This window comes from Babylonia areolata, chromosome 2 (assembly GCF_041734735.1).
Source record: "Babylonia areolata isolate BAREFJ2019XMU chromosome 2, ASM4173473v1, whole genome shotgun sequence".
Lineage (NCBI taxonomy): Eukaryota > Metazoa > Mollusca > Gastropoda > Neogastropoda > Buccinidae > Babylonia > Babylonia areolata.
In genome coordinates, this window is record NC_134877.1 from 38,927,338 (window position 1) to 38,942,940 (window position 15,603).

Consider the following 15,603-nt stretch of genomic DNA (forward strand, 5'->3'; position numbering starts at 1 on the left):
TTCAAACTGAAGGCGATCGACATAGCAGACAACAGTGCAAGCAACGAACCAGCAGCGACCTCCACCTTCATGTTTATGAAGTGAAAGAGGCTGAAGTTGGTGACAAGATGGCAGAGGAAGCTGAGCTGGTTCTCTTCAACTCGGACACTGAAGACGAAGATTTTAGTGGATTCAGTGAGCAGGATGACGTTGAATAAATGTGACTATCCCAAAATTATGGATCTTATTTTCATTGTGTTTATTTATTATTTTTTTGTGGCACTAGCAGTAATTTTGCTTGCTTTTCTTTGTGTTGTTCCCACTTGTGTTTATTTCAAAACCTACAATATCGACAGCTTTTCTGTAGTATCAGTATATGTTCCGGTACTGGAAATAAGTGTGGCTTATAAACCGGTGCGGCTTATGTATGTATAAAGTTCAATTTTTTCCAAAATTTAGTGGGTGCGGCTTATATACCAGTGCGTTCAATAGACCGAACTTTACGGTACTTATATACCACATTAGTGTTTATGAGATGAGCACACAAAATACTGTCACGTCCTCCCCACCTGTTGGTGACGACAGCAGCAGGTGGTGGCTGTGGCATGTTGCTGATCAAACGATCAGGGACCATTTTCTGGTGTTGCAGGTCTGGCCGGTTCAGGTTGGCGTAGATCCCTGCAGCAATGTCCTTCTGGAACTTGTTCATGGCTCTCTGGCCCTTGGGTCCGGAGGCTCCAGGGGAGGTGGGACTGCTGGCTTGGTACACCGACAGCGAGGAGTCCTTTTTGCGTGCATCGGGCGACTTGTCCCCACTGTCCCGTCGGCCGGCCACACCGCCGTTGGGAGACACACCGTACAATTTGGCACTGCTTGTCCTGGGTGGGGGAGGAGGGGGCACTTTCTTCCCTTTGGAAGAGTCATCTTTGTCGGGTCTGTTTGGCAGGGGGATACTGCTGAAAGCCGAGCGCGTCCTTGTAGGGGACACTGCCTGGTAGTACACGCCAGGTACCGCCTTGCTGTGAGCCGGGCTGGTCAGGGAGGAGGCTGATGATGACACTGAAGGCGACAGAGAAGAGGGTCCGGAAGAAACTGCTTTGGTCGTTGTGGGAGGTTTGCTGGAAGATTTACCACTGTCTGATGACGACACGGGAGAGGTGGGAGGAGACTGCATAGAACTAAAAAACGCTGACCGTGCAGAGGTGCGGTCTGCTGGTATTGCATTGTCGTTGTGGTCTGTAATCTGACTGGTCACTGTCACTGTGTGTGCTGACGATGACGACGCAGAAAGGACGCTGCCACTGCCTGTGGCTGCTCCCATCTGTTTGATCTCACTGGCAGACAGTAACCGGGCCGGTTTGGCGGGCACTTGCGGGGGTTCGCACCTCACACTGTCCACTCTCTCTGCAGTGACGGTGGTTTGTCTGGGCTCCATCTCACTCCGGATGGATGTCTGGGGCATGCTCCTGTGTGATGCAGCAGGCTGAAACATTGTCGTGTTCTGTGAATTTATTTCATGGATTTATCATTGGCTGAGTATGTCTTCAGTCATGCACAACAAACAATGAAAACACTCACATCCACATACACCATACCTGAATATCATATGCATGTATCAGGTCGTATGATGAAACATGATTTGTACATTTCAACATCAGTTTAAAATACTGTATTTACACCAGCATGCATTTGAGATCCAGTCTGAAGTCTTTTGCAAGTTCCCTAATTCAGTGAAAGACTGTGCAATACCTATATAATTACAAGTTTCATCCACTTCATTCATCTGAATCCTAAGAAACGCTATCTTCACCTATTAACTGAGGTGATGCCCTTTATAATTTCTTCACCTTCTCACAGGCTGCACACTGGAGTTAAGGTTTTTCAGTTCATCCAAAAGAACAGCACCCTGACCACATCCAAAAGTCCAACAGCAAAGAGACACAAGAAAAATCTAAGCGCTGCCTCTAGAGACACAGCCTCCAACACTCGTCTTAAAAATTCTGATTCAACAAACACAAGAGACTGAAGAATGACCAAACTATCCCCCCCCCCCCATAACTTGTGGACACAATGTGTACCTCAGTAGTGTGCACCTTGAAGTCATAGTCAGGCACCAAGGCCCGAAGGTGCTCCAGAATGGCCATCGTGTCCTCTTCATCCCCAGCCTTCGTCTCCACTGCCACTGGAGGGGCGGGGGAGGACGAAGTGTCCTGGGAACTGGCTATCCTGCAACCATGGGCCATTGGTATTTTGTAACACGCATCACAACAGTTTGATCTATGATTTAAATCTCTTTAGTATTGCAAACAGGAATTAAATATCTATGGTAGTTGCAAACAGGATTAAAATCAATATGGTAGTTTGAAACATTGAAACCTCTATGGCATTACAAAAAGGATTTAATCTGTGGTATTACAAAGAGGATTAAAATATCGATGGTAGTTTCAAACAGGATTAAAATCTCTACAGTACATACAATGAGGATTAAAATTGTTACTGTTTAAAATCTCTACAGTACTTACAATGAAGATTAAAATCACAACGGTAATTACACAGTACATACAATGAGGATTAAAATCGTTACTGTTTAAAATCTCTACAGTACTTACAATGAAGATTAAAATCACTACGGTAATTACAAAGGGGATTAAAATCTCTATGCTAGTACAAAGAGGTTTAAAATCCCTATGACAGTAACAAAGAGTATTAAAAACCTCTACGGCAGTTACAAAAAGGATTAAAATCTATGGTACTATCATTGAGAACTAACATCTCTATGGTACTTATAAAGAGGGTTCAAATCACTATGGTAGTTCAGGATTAAAATATCCATTGTATTACAAAGAGATTAAAATCTCTATAGTAGTTACAAAGAGGACTAAAATCTTGATGGCATTGCAAGGAGTATCAAAATCTCTACTGTAATTACAAAAAAGGAACAAAATCTCTATAGCAATTACAAAGAGCATTAAAATATCTACGGTATGACAAAGAGGATGAGAATATCTATGGCAGATATAGAGGATTAAAAACTCTATGGTACTTAAAGTTCCAGGCCTTTTCACAACACTGGTTATAGACAGAGGTTAAAATGACTTGGGGAATGCATTAGGCAGTGTAATGAATATGTGTTAGTCCTAACCCCTTCCTTCAAGCAAAGAATAAAAGCACCATTTATTTCATTTGTTTTGCAATCATCCACCCCTCCATTCAAACAAGCAATATGATATACACATTTTTAATGTTGTATATGATGCAATCATCTGCCCCTCCCTTCAAAAAAACAACAACAAAAAACAAAATACATTCACATTTTTCTTTACATGCTGTGTTAAGAGGCAGAATCATACAAGCAGGTATAATGAAAAGGTACATCAACACAACTTTTTGTCTGTGAAAACCTCAAACTTGTCCAAAGGCCACTGCTTCTATAAACAGACATGGGTTCATGTACACACTTTTTTTTTTTTTTTAATTCCTTTTTCCCAGAAGCATGATTCTCAAGCGACAGGCGACTGGTAGATTCCACACAATAGATGTCTCAACAAGTAAGCGTTCATGTCTGCCCAACTGTTACAATATGCACAGTAACATTTTTTTTTATAAATATATACTGCCAAAAACTGTATGCAGATATATCTCAGACACTACCACCACAAGCCAGGAGAGAGAGAGAGGGGGGGCCAGAGATCATGCAGCTATTTTCCAGCTGCATCACATGACGTGGATGTGTATCAGCTGACTGACTACACGGTGCGCCATGTGGTGTGCAGCAGACTAAACACAGCAAAAACTGTACTCTCCACACAGAGTGTGTGTGGACGTCCAGGAGAAAAGTACCTCTTCAGAGTGACCAGACTGCTTGTGAGTGTTCTGCACCTCTTCAAGGCCGCTTCAATGTACGCTGGTTCATCTCTAAGAAACCTGGCTCAACAACACAGCGAAAGCCGTCGTTAGAATAACTACACATTTCTGCACACACAAAACCACACACATGCCCACACACATACACACACACACTCATGCCCATGCACGCACACATAAACCACATATTCACAGACCCGAATACAGACACATATACATACACCACACTCACTGTTCATTGTTGAAATCTTGTCCTTCTGACTCTGATCTGTCCTTCAAAGCTTCATGTATCTTAGGACACCGAGCTGAAACACAACACAATGACACAATACGTGTAGACAGTGATCACTAAGTTTTGAATGTCCTGTATCTCTGACAGAAGACACTCCCCATGTGCATGCATAGGTGTGTGTGCGAGTGTGAGTGTGAGTGTGTGAGTGTGTGTGTGTGTGTGTGTGTATGTATGTATGTGTGTGTGTGTGTGTGTGTGTTTGTGTGTGTAAGTGTGAGTGAGTGTCTCTTCATCTGTGCCATTTACATTTTCAGGTTAACATTTCAGTCACTAAAATAAATAAATTCCAAAATGTCAAATCATACACATACCTTCTCATTAACATCACTTATCATTCATACCATTTTTTTTATGCAACAACCTTAATGCTATTAGTAACTTGCTCAACTCTCAGAACACGTGTCTTATCACACACTTTCAGGATGAAAAATGGAATGTTTTAACTTGCATCTCTGAAGAAATGCAGATTTATCAATATGAATTTTTTTTTTTTTTTTTTTTTTAAAAGAGCCAAAACAGCAATTGTAAAAACATAACATCTCTTTAGTAGAAGTTTTTGTGGTTCTGTAGGAATACAAGTGACACACATTACAGAATATCTAGAATATTTTTATCTCCTTAAAAAGCAGTGTCAGAACAAAATAATGTCCATACACACACAAAACCCCAACTTGAGGCAGTACCTTTGAGGTAAGCCAGTGACTTGGTAAACATAATAACAGATATCCAGAACAAAACAATGTCCACACACACACAAAACACAATTTTCTAAATTTTGTTATTAGAAAATTGTGTTTTGTGTGTGTATGGACATTGTTTTGTTCTGGATATCTGTTAGATGAACATACTATAAATAAACAAAAATATAACACAAAACACAAACTTGTGGCAGTATATTTGAGGTAAGCCAGTGACTTGGTAAACATAACAACAGATATCACAGAACAAAACAATGTCCATACACACAGAAAAAAAAAACACCTCAAACTTGTGGCAGTACCACTGAGGTAAGCCAATGACTTGGTAAATATAATATCAGATATCACAGAACAAAATAATGTCCATACACACACACAAAAAAAACAACCAAAACTTGTGGCAGTACCACTGAGGTAAGCCAATGACTTGGTAAACATAATAACAGATATCACAAAACAAAATAATGTCCATACACACAAAAAAAACCCACCTCAAACTTGTCGCAGTACCATTGAGGTAAGCCAGTGACTTGGTAAACATAATAACAGATATCGCAGAACAAAACAATGTCCACACACACACACAAAACAACTTGTGGCAGTACATTTGAGGTAAGCCAGTGAATTGGTAAACATAATAACAAAGAACAATGTCCATACACACACACACAAAAAAAACCAACTTGTGACAGTACATTTGAGGTCAGCCAGTGACTTAGTAAACATAATATCAGATATCCAAAACAAAACAATGTCCACACACACACACACAGAAACCAAACTTGTGGTTGTACAATTGAGGTCAGACAGTGACTTAGTAAACATAATAACAGATATCCAAAACAAAACAATGTCCACACACACACACACAGAAACCAAACTTGTGGTAGTACAATTGAGGTCAGACAGTGACTTAGTAAACATAATAACAGATATCCAAAACAAAACAATGTCCACACACACACACACAGAAACCAAACTTGTGGTAGTACAATTGAGGTCAGCCAGTGACTTGGTAAACATAACAGATATCCAAAACAAAATAATGTCCACACACACACAGAAACCAAACTTGTGGTAGTACATTTGAGGTCAGCCAGTGACTTGGTAAACATAATAACAGATATCCAAAACAAAATAATGTCCACACACACACACACAGAAACCAAACTTGTGATAGTACATTTGAGGTCAGCCAGTGACTTAGTAAACATAATATCAGATATCCAGAACAAAACAATGTCCACACACACACACACACACACACACACACACACAAACCAAACTTGTGGTAGTACATTTGAGGTCAGCCAGTGACTTAGTCAACATAATAACAGATATCCAAAACAAAATAATGTTCACACACACACACAGAAACCAAACTTGTGGTTGTACATTTGAGGTCAGCCAGTGACTTAGTAAACATAATAACAGATATCCAAAACAAAACAATGTCCACACACACACACACAGAAACCAAACTTGTGGTAGTACAATTGAGGTCAGCCAGTGACTTGGTAAACATAACAGATATCCAAAACAAAATAATGTCCACACACACACAGAAACCAAACTTGTGGTAGTGCAATTGAGGTCAGCCAGTGACTTGGTAAACATAACAGATATCCAGAACAAAATAATGTCCACACACACACACAGAAACCAAACTTGTGATAGTACATTTGAGGTCAGCCAGTGACTTGGTAAACATAATATCAGATATCCAGAACAAAACAATGTCCACACACACACACACACACACACACAGAAACCAAACTTGTGGTAGTACATTTGAGGTCAGCCAGTGACTTAGTAAACATAATAACAGATATCCAAAACAAAATAATGTTCACACACACAGAAACCAAACTTGTGGTTGTACATTTGAGGTCAGCCAGTGACTTAGTAAACATAACAACAGATATCCAAAACAAAATAATGTTCACACACACACACACAGAGAAACCAAACTTGTGGTAGTACATTTGAGGTCAGCCAGTGACTTGGTAAACATAATAACAGATATCCAAAACAAAATAATGTCCACACACACACACAGAAACCAAACTTGTGATAGTACATTTGAGGTCAGCCAGTGACTTAGTAAACATAATATCAGATATCCAGAACAAAACAATGTCCACACACACACACACACACACACAGAAACCAAACTTGTGGTAGTACATTTGAGGTCAGCCAGTGACTTAGTAAACATAATATCAGATATCCAGAACAAAACAATGTCCACACACACACACACACACACAGAAACCAAACTTGTGGTAGTACAATTGAGGTCAGCCAGTGACTTGGTAAACATAACAGATATCCAAAACAAAATAATGTCCACACACACACAGAAACCAAACTTGTGGTAGTACATTTGAGGTCAGCCAGTGACTTAGTAAACATAATAACAGATATCCAAAACAAAATAATGTTCACACACACACACACACACACACAAACAGAGAAACCAAACTTGTGGTAGTACATTTGAGGTCAGCCAGTGACTTAGTAAACATAATAACAGATATCCAAAACAAAATAATGTTCACACACACACACAGAAACCAAACTTGTGGTTGTACATTTGAGGTCAGCCAGTGACTTAGTAAACATAATAACAGATATCCAAAACAAAATAATGTCCACACACACACACACAGAGAAACCAAACTTGTGGTAGTACATTTGAGGTCAGCCAGTGACTTGGTGACATGGCCCAGCTGTACAGCCTGACCCTCAATGTTGCTGACGTTGACTGGGCACCTCCTGGTCAGCACATCCTCCTTCAGCCCGTCCACCCTCGTCTCCAGCCCTCTGACACACACACAGCTACATCACAACATCAGCATAGAATCTCCAGCATCAACCCTAAAGTCAGTATTATGACTTTTATGTCTTCTGTGTAATACAGTGACTGACTGTGATTTTCGTATAGTGTTTATGTGTTTTACACCACAAGTTTAATTTCTTTGGAGATATTAATGTATTATGTGTGTATTTTGTTTTGTCCTCACTGCCTCAAGTTACTTTTAAGATAAAGCAGTATACATCCTTATCTTTGTTGTCTATAGCCCAGCTAACCAAATACAGCCATATCAGAGCCGAGGAATTGTAAATATTGAACCTGTTGAACCCCAGGGGTGGGAAAAAACAGAAGAAGAAGAATATTTGGTACAAACACAGTCATATTTAAAAGAAAATTAGGCACAAGCACAGTCACATTTAAAAGAAAATTAGGCACAAGCACAGCCACATTTATGTTCATAAACCTGTGACATGCCTCTAACATCAGCCATTGTGTAAACCTTTCACCAATGAATTAAAAACCTAACCCCCACAGCAACCCTACAGGGGGAGGGTGCATGATAATTACTGACATCACTGCTACCAGTTACCATTTAGGTACACTGGTACATACTTGTACCACTTGAACACAAACACACAATGACAGATAAAACACATTCATGTACACACTTATGGATAAACAAATGAGCAGGAGTTGATATTCTGTGTTCTGACCAACACATTTCTGTCAGTCTGAATATATACATTTTTGAATGTGTGCATGTGTATGCGTGAGCATGCATGCTTATCTGTGTGTGCATGAACGTGTGTGTGTGTGTGTGTGTGCGTGTGCGTGTATGTGTGTGAGTGCGTGTGCGTGTGTGTGTGTGTGGTTTTGTTTTGAAATACCAACACTGAATGGAAAAGATAAATTGACAAAATACAGAGATGAGATTCTAAAATTTTTAATTTTGCTGAAAACATGGGAGAGGTGGGGTGTGGTGGTGGAAGGTATTGAAAAGATGGCGAATCGATGAATTAGTTTATATATAAGTATACAGATACACAAAGAGTCATAAAACCATAAACATATATTTCTTTTTAAAGAATTGGACTTGTGTTAAGGTCAGTCATCTAAACGAAGAAAGAGAGGGTGCGAGTATTGTTTTCAGGGCAGCTCTGTGTGTGTGTGTGTGTGTGTGTGTGCGTGTGTGTGTGTGTCTCTCTCTCTCTCTCTCTCTGTGTCTGTGCACATCTGTCTGTCTGTTTACACCTCTGTGAGTGTGTGTGCCATTTTTCACAGTGGTCTCAACACATGCCTGTCATGGTAAGTCAGTTTGACGACTTGACTTCAAGCAACCAGCACCGTTTGAATAAGGTGCTCTAACAGTCCACAATACTATATATGATTATTGTCCAGGTTTTACTATCATACCGAAGATCCTGTTCCACCCTGGTCTTGTCCCTCAAGTAGGCCTCAGCAGAGGAGTGGCGAGTCAGCTGCCGCAGTTCACCATATATGTCCTCTGCCTTCCCAGAGCCACTCATTGCTTTCTGCAAACACAAGCAGGACAGACCCAACAATGAACATTTTATCAATTATGCAGAGCTAATAAGACACAAGAGTCGTACCCGAGTTAAATTTTGTTTATAGTTGCACCTTGGAGGCAGGAAATGATGGTACCTTAATTTTCCTGTGACATGAGGGTGTAAGATTAGAGTGAAAGAAGACCATGACACACAGGCAGGAAATGACGGTACCTTAATTTTCCTGTGACATGAGGACGTAAGATCAGAGTGAAAGGAAATGATGGTTCCAAAGAGATACAGGGGTACGATCTGAGTGAAAGAAGACACAACACACGCACAGACAGGAAATGATGGTACCTTGAACTTGAAGATGGTGTCGGAGATGGTGAAAAGAAGACCATGACACACAGGCAGGAAATGACGGTACCTTAATTTTCCTTAAGATGAGGGTGTAAGATCAGAGTGAAAGAAGATCATAACACACAGACAGGAAATGACGGTACCTTAAAAGATGCAGGGTAAGATCTGAGTGAAAAAAGACATGACACACACAGAGGTAGGAAAGGATGGTACCTTGATCTTGAAGAGGGTGTCGGAGATAGCGTCCCGCATGGCCTCCTGGTGGAGCTGCTCCATGCGCTTCAGGCCCTGCAACTCCACCCGCAGCTCCTTCAGACGGAAGTGCATGTCGTTCATCTTCTCCCTCATCTCCACCGTCACCACTGGCTGCCGCAGCGAGTAGGACGCTGGGATGTCCGACAGACCTGTCAGCCAAAGAATTTCAGTTTTAGTTTCTCAAGGAGGCGTCACTGCGTTCGGACAAATCCATATACGCTACACCACATCTGTTAGGCAGATGCATGACAGCTGCGTAACCCAACAAGCCACAGAGACCACACTGAACTGTGACTGTAGTTTCCATGAAAAAATAATTTCAGCTGCATTTAAAATGTTGAACTGTGACTGTATTTTCTGTAATAAATGATTTCAACCACAGTTAAAACACTGAACTGTGACCATATCTTCTGTAATGAATAATTCCAGCCACACAGAGACAACATTTAACTGTGATAATAGTTTCCATGGTATACAATTTCAGCCACAAAGACAACACTTGATTGTGACCATACTTTGTGGTGTTAATAATTTCAGTCACAAAGACAACAATGAATTGTGACCGTATTTTTTGTAATCAATAAACAAATAAGACCTGTCAGCCACACACAGATTGTCACTTGTGTCAGACAACACTGAACACAGATCATATTTTCTATAACAAAACAAAATGAAAATACAACAAGAGGAGGAGAGAAAAAACAAAGAAGTGGGGAGTTAACGAGACCTGAAAGCAAGTGCAAAACTCTGAGAACGGTCTCTATGAAACAGAATACTTCAAAGATCTGTAAATAAATAAATAAAATTTTACACATTCACGCGCGCGCGCTCGCTCACACACACACACACACACACACACCCAGAGTCCTTACACACCGGACAAATTAACTTATGCCCCCACCCCTATCAAAACACGCAAAGATATCTAGATCAATATCAATCACAAATACATCTACAAAGGAAACAGTGTTTTTCCCAAGTCACGCAATACTACAAAATAAGCAAAATTACAACCACCAACCCAGCTGAACCTTCCAAGCCACCACACACACATCCCACTTAAATACTCCCTATTCAATGGCTGAAAAAAGAACAATTAAAATTACACATTAAACAATGATATCAAGGCCTGAATAAAGGTTTTCTAAAATAACATTATTGGCAGTCTGTCAGAAGTCCACTTTAAAAAAGTTAAAGTTACTTAAATTGATGAAAATGCTAAATTAAGGGGGGAGGGGGGGGGGTATATATATATATATATATATATATATATATATATATATATAATCATGTGGGCACACTTTTTTTCTGCCAACACAAATCAAACACACCTGCAGCAACTAACCAAGCAGCTTAACTTACAAAAATCACACAAGTGCTCTCATGCCTGAAAGACATGAATGCAGACACTAAAAAGAGGGAAAAGCATAAGGGGGAGGACTACAGAAACATAAAAAGTCAAAGATCAAAGAATGAATTAAAAAGCCTAACTGAAAACAAAACTTCCTCGCAGCTTACTAAAAGTAAGCAACACTGAGGACTATTCAAAACCTCTAGCAACAGAACTTCTCCAAGGTAAACATATGCGCAGGCTGCTGTACGGTTCAGTCACAAATGACAAAATAAACCTCTAAGTTAAGACAGACAGTTTGAATCACTTATGCCATTATGTCTGACTTTAATTGGATGAAGTAACTTCAATTATTACAAGGCCAACAGCTAATCAAACATCTGAATGACCTGAATCCAGATTCTTCCTACTCCCATGTGTAACATGAACATCTTTTCATGATGAATTCGTTCGACACGAGTTTGTAGCTCTGGAATTTCCACTTCCTTGTCCAATCTGCAGGATGCTGTGGTCCTTGTAAAGCTGTGTCTGATGTCTTGTTTCATATTCAGAACCCTGACTCTTGCTTTCTCAGCTGCATGCAAAGTAGTTCTCAGTGGTAAAACTGGCATTCCATAGCTGAAGACACAATTAATTAAAACAGTGCCCAAGTCATTTTAGATGTTGTGTGTGGTTATGGTGACAGACAATCTGTGTTAAACCATTATAGGCAGTCCTCCAAAACCATATGGTTTGAACAGCTTTTGTTTCATCTTGAATAGTTCTACTCTGGTGTATTCAAATGTCTTGAAAAATGCTGTATTTGTGGGCATGAAAAATATGTATAGGAGGGAAACCTGTAGAAATGGAGATTATCAAAATAACATTGTTTTAACTTATCCTGGTCTTCCCATCAAGACTTTCTGACTGAAATCTTACATACGTGGTTCTTCCCAACTTTACTCTCTGCTTTAGGTATAATGTGGACTGAAATTATGGTACGATTCCCTCAGGTTCCCTATTTTAATCTTTCTCATTGTTTCATCCCTTCATACCACATTTCCATTCTTTTGTCACAATGCAACAAACAAATAAACTACAAAGTGAGCATTTTGTTTCCAACACAATTCATTTTTCAAAAACCAAAAACCTACCTTGCTACTTCAAAAAGTTATAGAACAATGTCATCATAAATTACTGATTTCCCTCTCAGAAGTTCAAAAACCTAAACAAGGTAACCACCTCAGCAAGTTGACAATCAACCACATTTTTAGATTCTATGTCAATATTCAGCAAGAAAAAGACACTGCTAGAACCTATCATTTCTTTAAAGAGTACAAGGCAACAAAGCACAAATTGCAAACCCGCACAACACATGCACGGACAACAGAAAACCAGGCAAACACACCATATAAATTTTCCTAAACACATAACTATTTTTCAAACACGTAACATCTATTTTCCTAAGTCCATGAAACTGCCCTAAAAGGGAAAAATACAACTATGAATACAGAAATACAGGACAGATTTTATGTTTAATCAACAATTCCAATCACACTCTGCCACAAGCAAAGGAAATAAGTGTTTCTCAAAATGAATGTATCTTTATGTGATTACAAGAGAAATATTGTTAAAAGCAAATGAGTTACTTGCAGAACCACTTTGAAAATAGTGACAACTCAAAAATAGAAAACTACAATTTACTTCAGAAACTGGACAAAATTGTTAATAAAAAATACATACTGATACTTGGTTGAGAGATATTCTGGATGGAAAGGGGTGCTTTATTTTTTGTCACACACGCTGATCAGTGAAATAGATCTTAAAGCTAACGATTTGGAATACACCCATAAAATTGCAAGAAAAAAACAAGGGAATCGAAGATAATATCAGATGCAAATAAAGGCTCAAGCGCATAATCACAGACGAAAAAAAAGAGTGGTTTTTAATTTTTTTTTTTTTTAAATTCTGTGTGGGTGGGTGAGTGAGTGAATCAGAGTTTGTGTACAACTTAGTGTATGTGTGTGTGAGAGAAAGAGAGAGAGAGTGTGTGTGTTTGTGTGTGCGCACGTGTACTAATGCACACTCATTTGCATATAAGTGTCTGCATTTGTTAAGCTATTTTATATGGTTATGGCTGTATCCTGAAATGCAACAGGAAATGAAATGTAAAGAATTTGAAATCATGTTTAGTGTCTGATCAATACCTAGGACAGAATAAAAAAAAAGAAGCTAAATCAGTAACTGAAGGGAAAGTTAAGAGAACTACAAGAGACACTTTTACACACAATACATGTTTAACTGTTTCCCAGTTCCAAATGCAACGTTCAAACACAAACATGTCAATCTAATTTTCACCTCTTAACTAAAGCGAATGATAAAATAATAAGGTATTAATTCCTGCAGAAAAACAGTTATTCCAACATTTCAAATTAAATCCAAAATATATCACTCTTTTTAAGTATTTTTCTTTTGTAGATTTTTATCTTATAGAATGTATCTATGGATGAATGTGAACATTGTCTATTCCAACCTTTGATTTACTTTCTTTTTAATAGATTAGTGAGCTATCCATAATCAAAAAATGGTTTTAAAATGTTACTGCAAATTGGGGGGAAATTCCATTAAACTATTTAAGCTTAAAAAGGTGCAACTCACAGTACAAAATACAATTCCCAGCATACTGACAATAATGTGAAAAATATTGCCTACTGTCAGTGAGCTCTTCATTCAAGAAACAGAGCACAAAAAGGCACACAAAACATCTATATCATTAATTACATATATCAAATAGAATAGCACTTAATAAAAATTAATACCTATTCCTTTAGGTTACATCAAAATCAGCAGCTAAAGGCGAAGCTACAACATGACATACTGCAAAGCAGTGGAAGCAGTCACGGTAAATCGTCAAAAAGAAGCAGGAAACAAACAAACAAACAAAAAACAAAAAAACAGGATAAGAAAGCACAGCAATTGAAGAATCTACAACACTGAGGTATGAGCTACAATGCCAAGAAATCACAGAGCTTATTAGTACCATGGGATGATGAAATACTCCCATCTCCTTCATCCTCTGAAAAGTAGAATATCAATTTCACAACAGTATTTAGGATAGCAATCTGATGATAAACATCACCAATTTAAGATATTTCCAGTAATAATGATGGACTGATAATATCACAACTGTTATGGGATAGCCTGACATCAGGCATCTAAATGCCATCATTAGAAAAAAAAAAGTGATAAAAGCTTCTAACATACACATATTCTAAACATTTCCAGAACTTCTGTTGTCCCTCTTAGTAATCTTCACTGAATCTGGTCCATTCTTCAAAAACTAATAACTGAAATGATGACAGGATGGCATAAAAAAAATCATTTAAAAAATAGAAGAAAAAAAATACTGATGTCACTGGTGCCAGTGTGGTAAGTGGTATTGCAACAGAATAAATAGAACACAGAATGAGGCTCAGACCCTCATGTTGTTCAGTGCCAATGCACAAATACTTCAGTCAGTGAAACTCAGATGACAAAAAAATCCACAAATCTTAGAGAGAAAAAATCTTGCGGCTCTGGAGATGTGAGACAGGAAAGATGCTTCAGATTCAAACATCTAGAACCAGAATAAAGTCATAAATACACCTAGCAAAACGGGAATAAAGCCATAAATACACCTAGCAGATATTTACAAATTTCAAAGGATTTTCTGCACAAAAACCCATTGGTTACCTCCTCAAATAAGTCTACTTCAAAAGGAAAGGATTTCATTATCACAGACAGGTGACAAACAACCCATTTCAAACTCTGGGAAGTGAAATATGAGGAATCATGCCACCACAAACAAAAGGTTCTTCTCATCATGCAAATATTCAAAACAGAATAAAAAATAAAATAAAATAAATTATCACCAGGAAAAAACAATATGACAGGACCAGTGATTTAACTACATCAGGAAAATGCTGCACAGATTTAGGCTAAAGGTGCAATATGTCACTGGAACACATTCTGCAGACACGGTACAAACTATCACCCCAAAAACTATATTGAAAAACAAAACTATTAAGGGCAAAAATGGACCAATTCACCAAGATCACAGGCATGCACAGACATGATGTATGGATATTGAATACAAATGACCACCTGTCAAGGTATCTATTGTTTATCCAACTTTTCAGCTTTGTGAAGGCATTACAAATATCTCGTGGAAAATCAACTGACTTTCTGCAATTTCCTAAATAGTTCAAAGTGACATGTTGATATAATCTAAGTTGCATGCAATCAGGCACTGCTTCCAAAGCTGCATGGAAGCACACTTTCCCATCCCAAAGCATACCATATGAAAGCTCATTTTCACTTGCATGTTCATTTCATCATCCATCTTCTAATCACTCCCTCTCCAGATTCATGAAATATGATAACAACATGGGGCAACTATCCACTATCTTATGAGTAAAATCATAAAGTAAACCTCATTTATATCAAGTCATTCACACTCA

The 15,603-nt window shown here is 38.6% G+C and overlaps 1 protein-coding gene across 10 annotated transcripts in view; it reads right to left on the bottom strand.

Moving 5' to 3' along the window:
- The window catches only part of LOC143301002 (coiled-coil domain-containing protein AGAP005037-like), a 261,368-nt gene that overhangs the window by 7,254 nt on the left and 238,511 nt on the right, over positions 1-15,603 (bottom strand). For 7 of the 10 annotated variants that reach the window (XM_076615010.1, XM_076614993.1, XM_076615040.1 and 4 more), the window contains 8 exons: positions 14,145-14,180; positions 9,733-9,923; positions 9,065-9,183; positions 7,529-7,659; positions 4,076-4,148; positions 3,820-3,903; positions 2,058-2,205; positions 549-1,462 (listed from right to left, as the gene is read on the bottom strand). In XM_076615010.1, coding sequence (XP_076471125.1) covers positions 549-1,462; positions 2,058-2,205; positions 3,820-3,903; positions 4,076-4,148; positions 7,529-7,659; positions 9,065-9,183; positions 9,733-9,923; positions 14,145-14,180 — 1,696 coding nt within the window. The remainder of the gene's footprint in view (positions 1-548; positions 1,463-2,057; positions 2,206-3,819; positions 3,904-4,075; positions 4,149-7,528; positions 7,660-9,064; positions 9,184-9,732; positions 9,924-14,144; positions 14,181-15,603) is intronic. The other 3 variants (XM_076615027.1, XM_076615001.1, XM_076615018.1) reach the window with 2 other exon arrangements.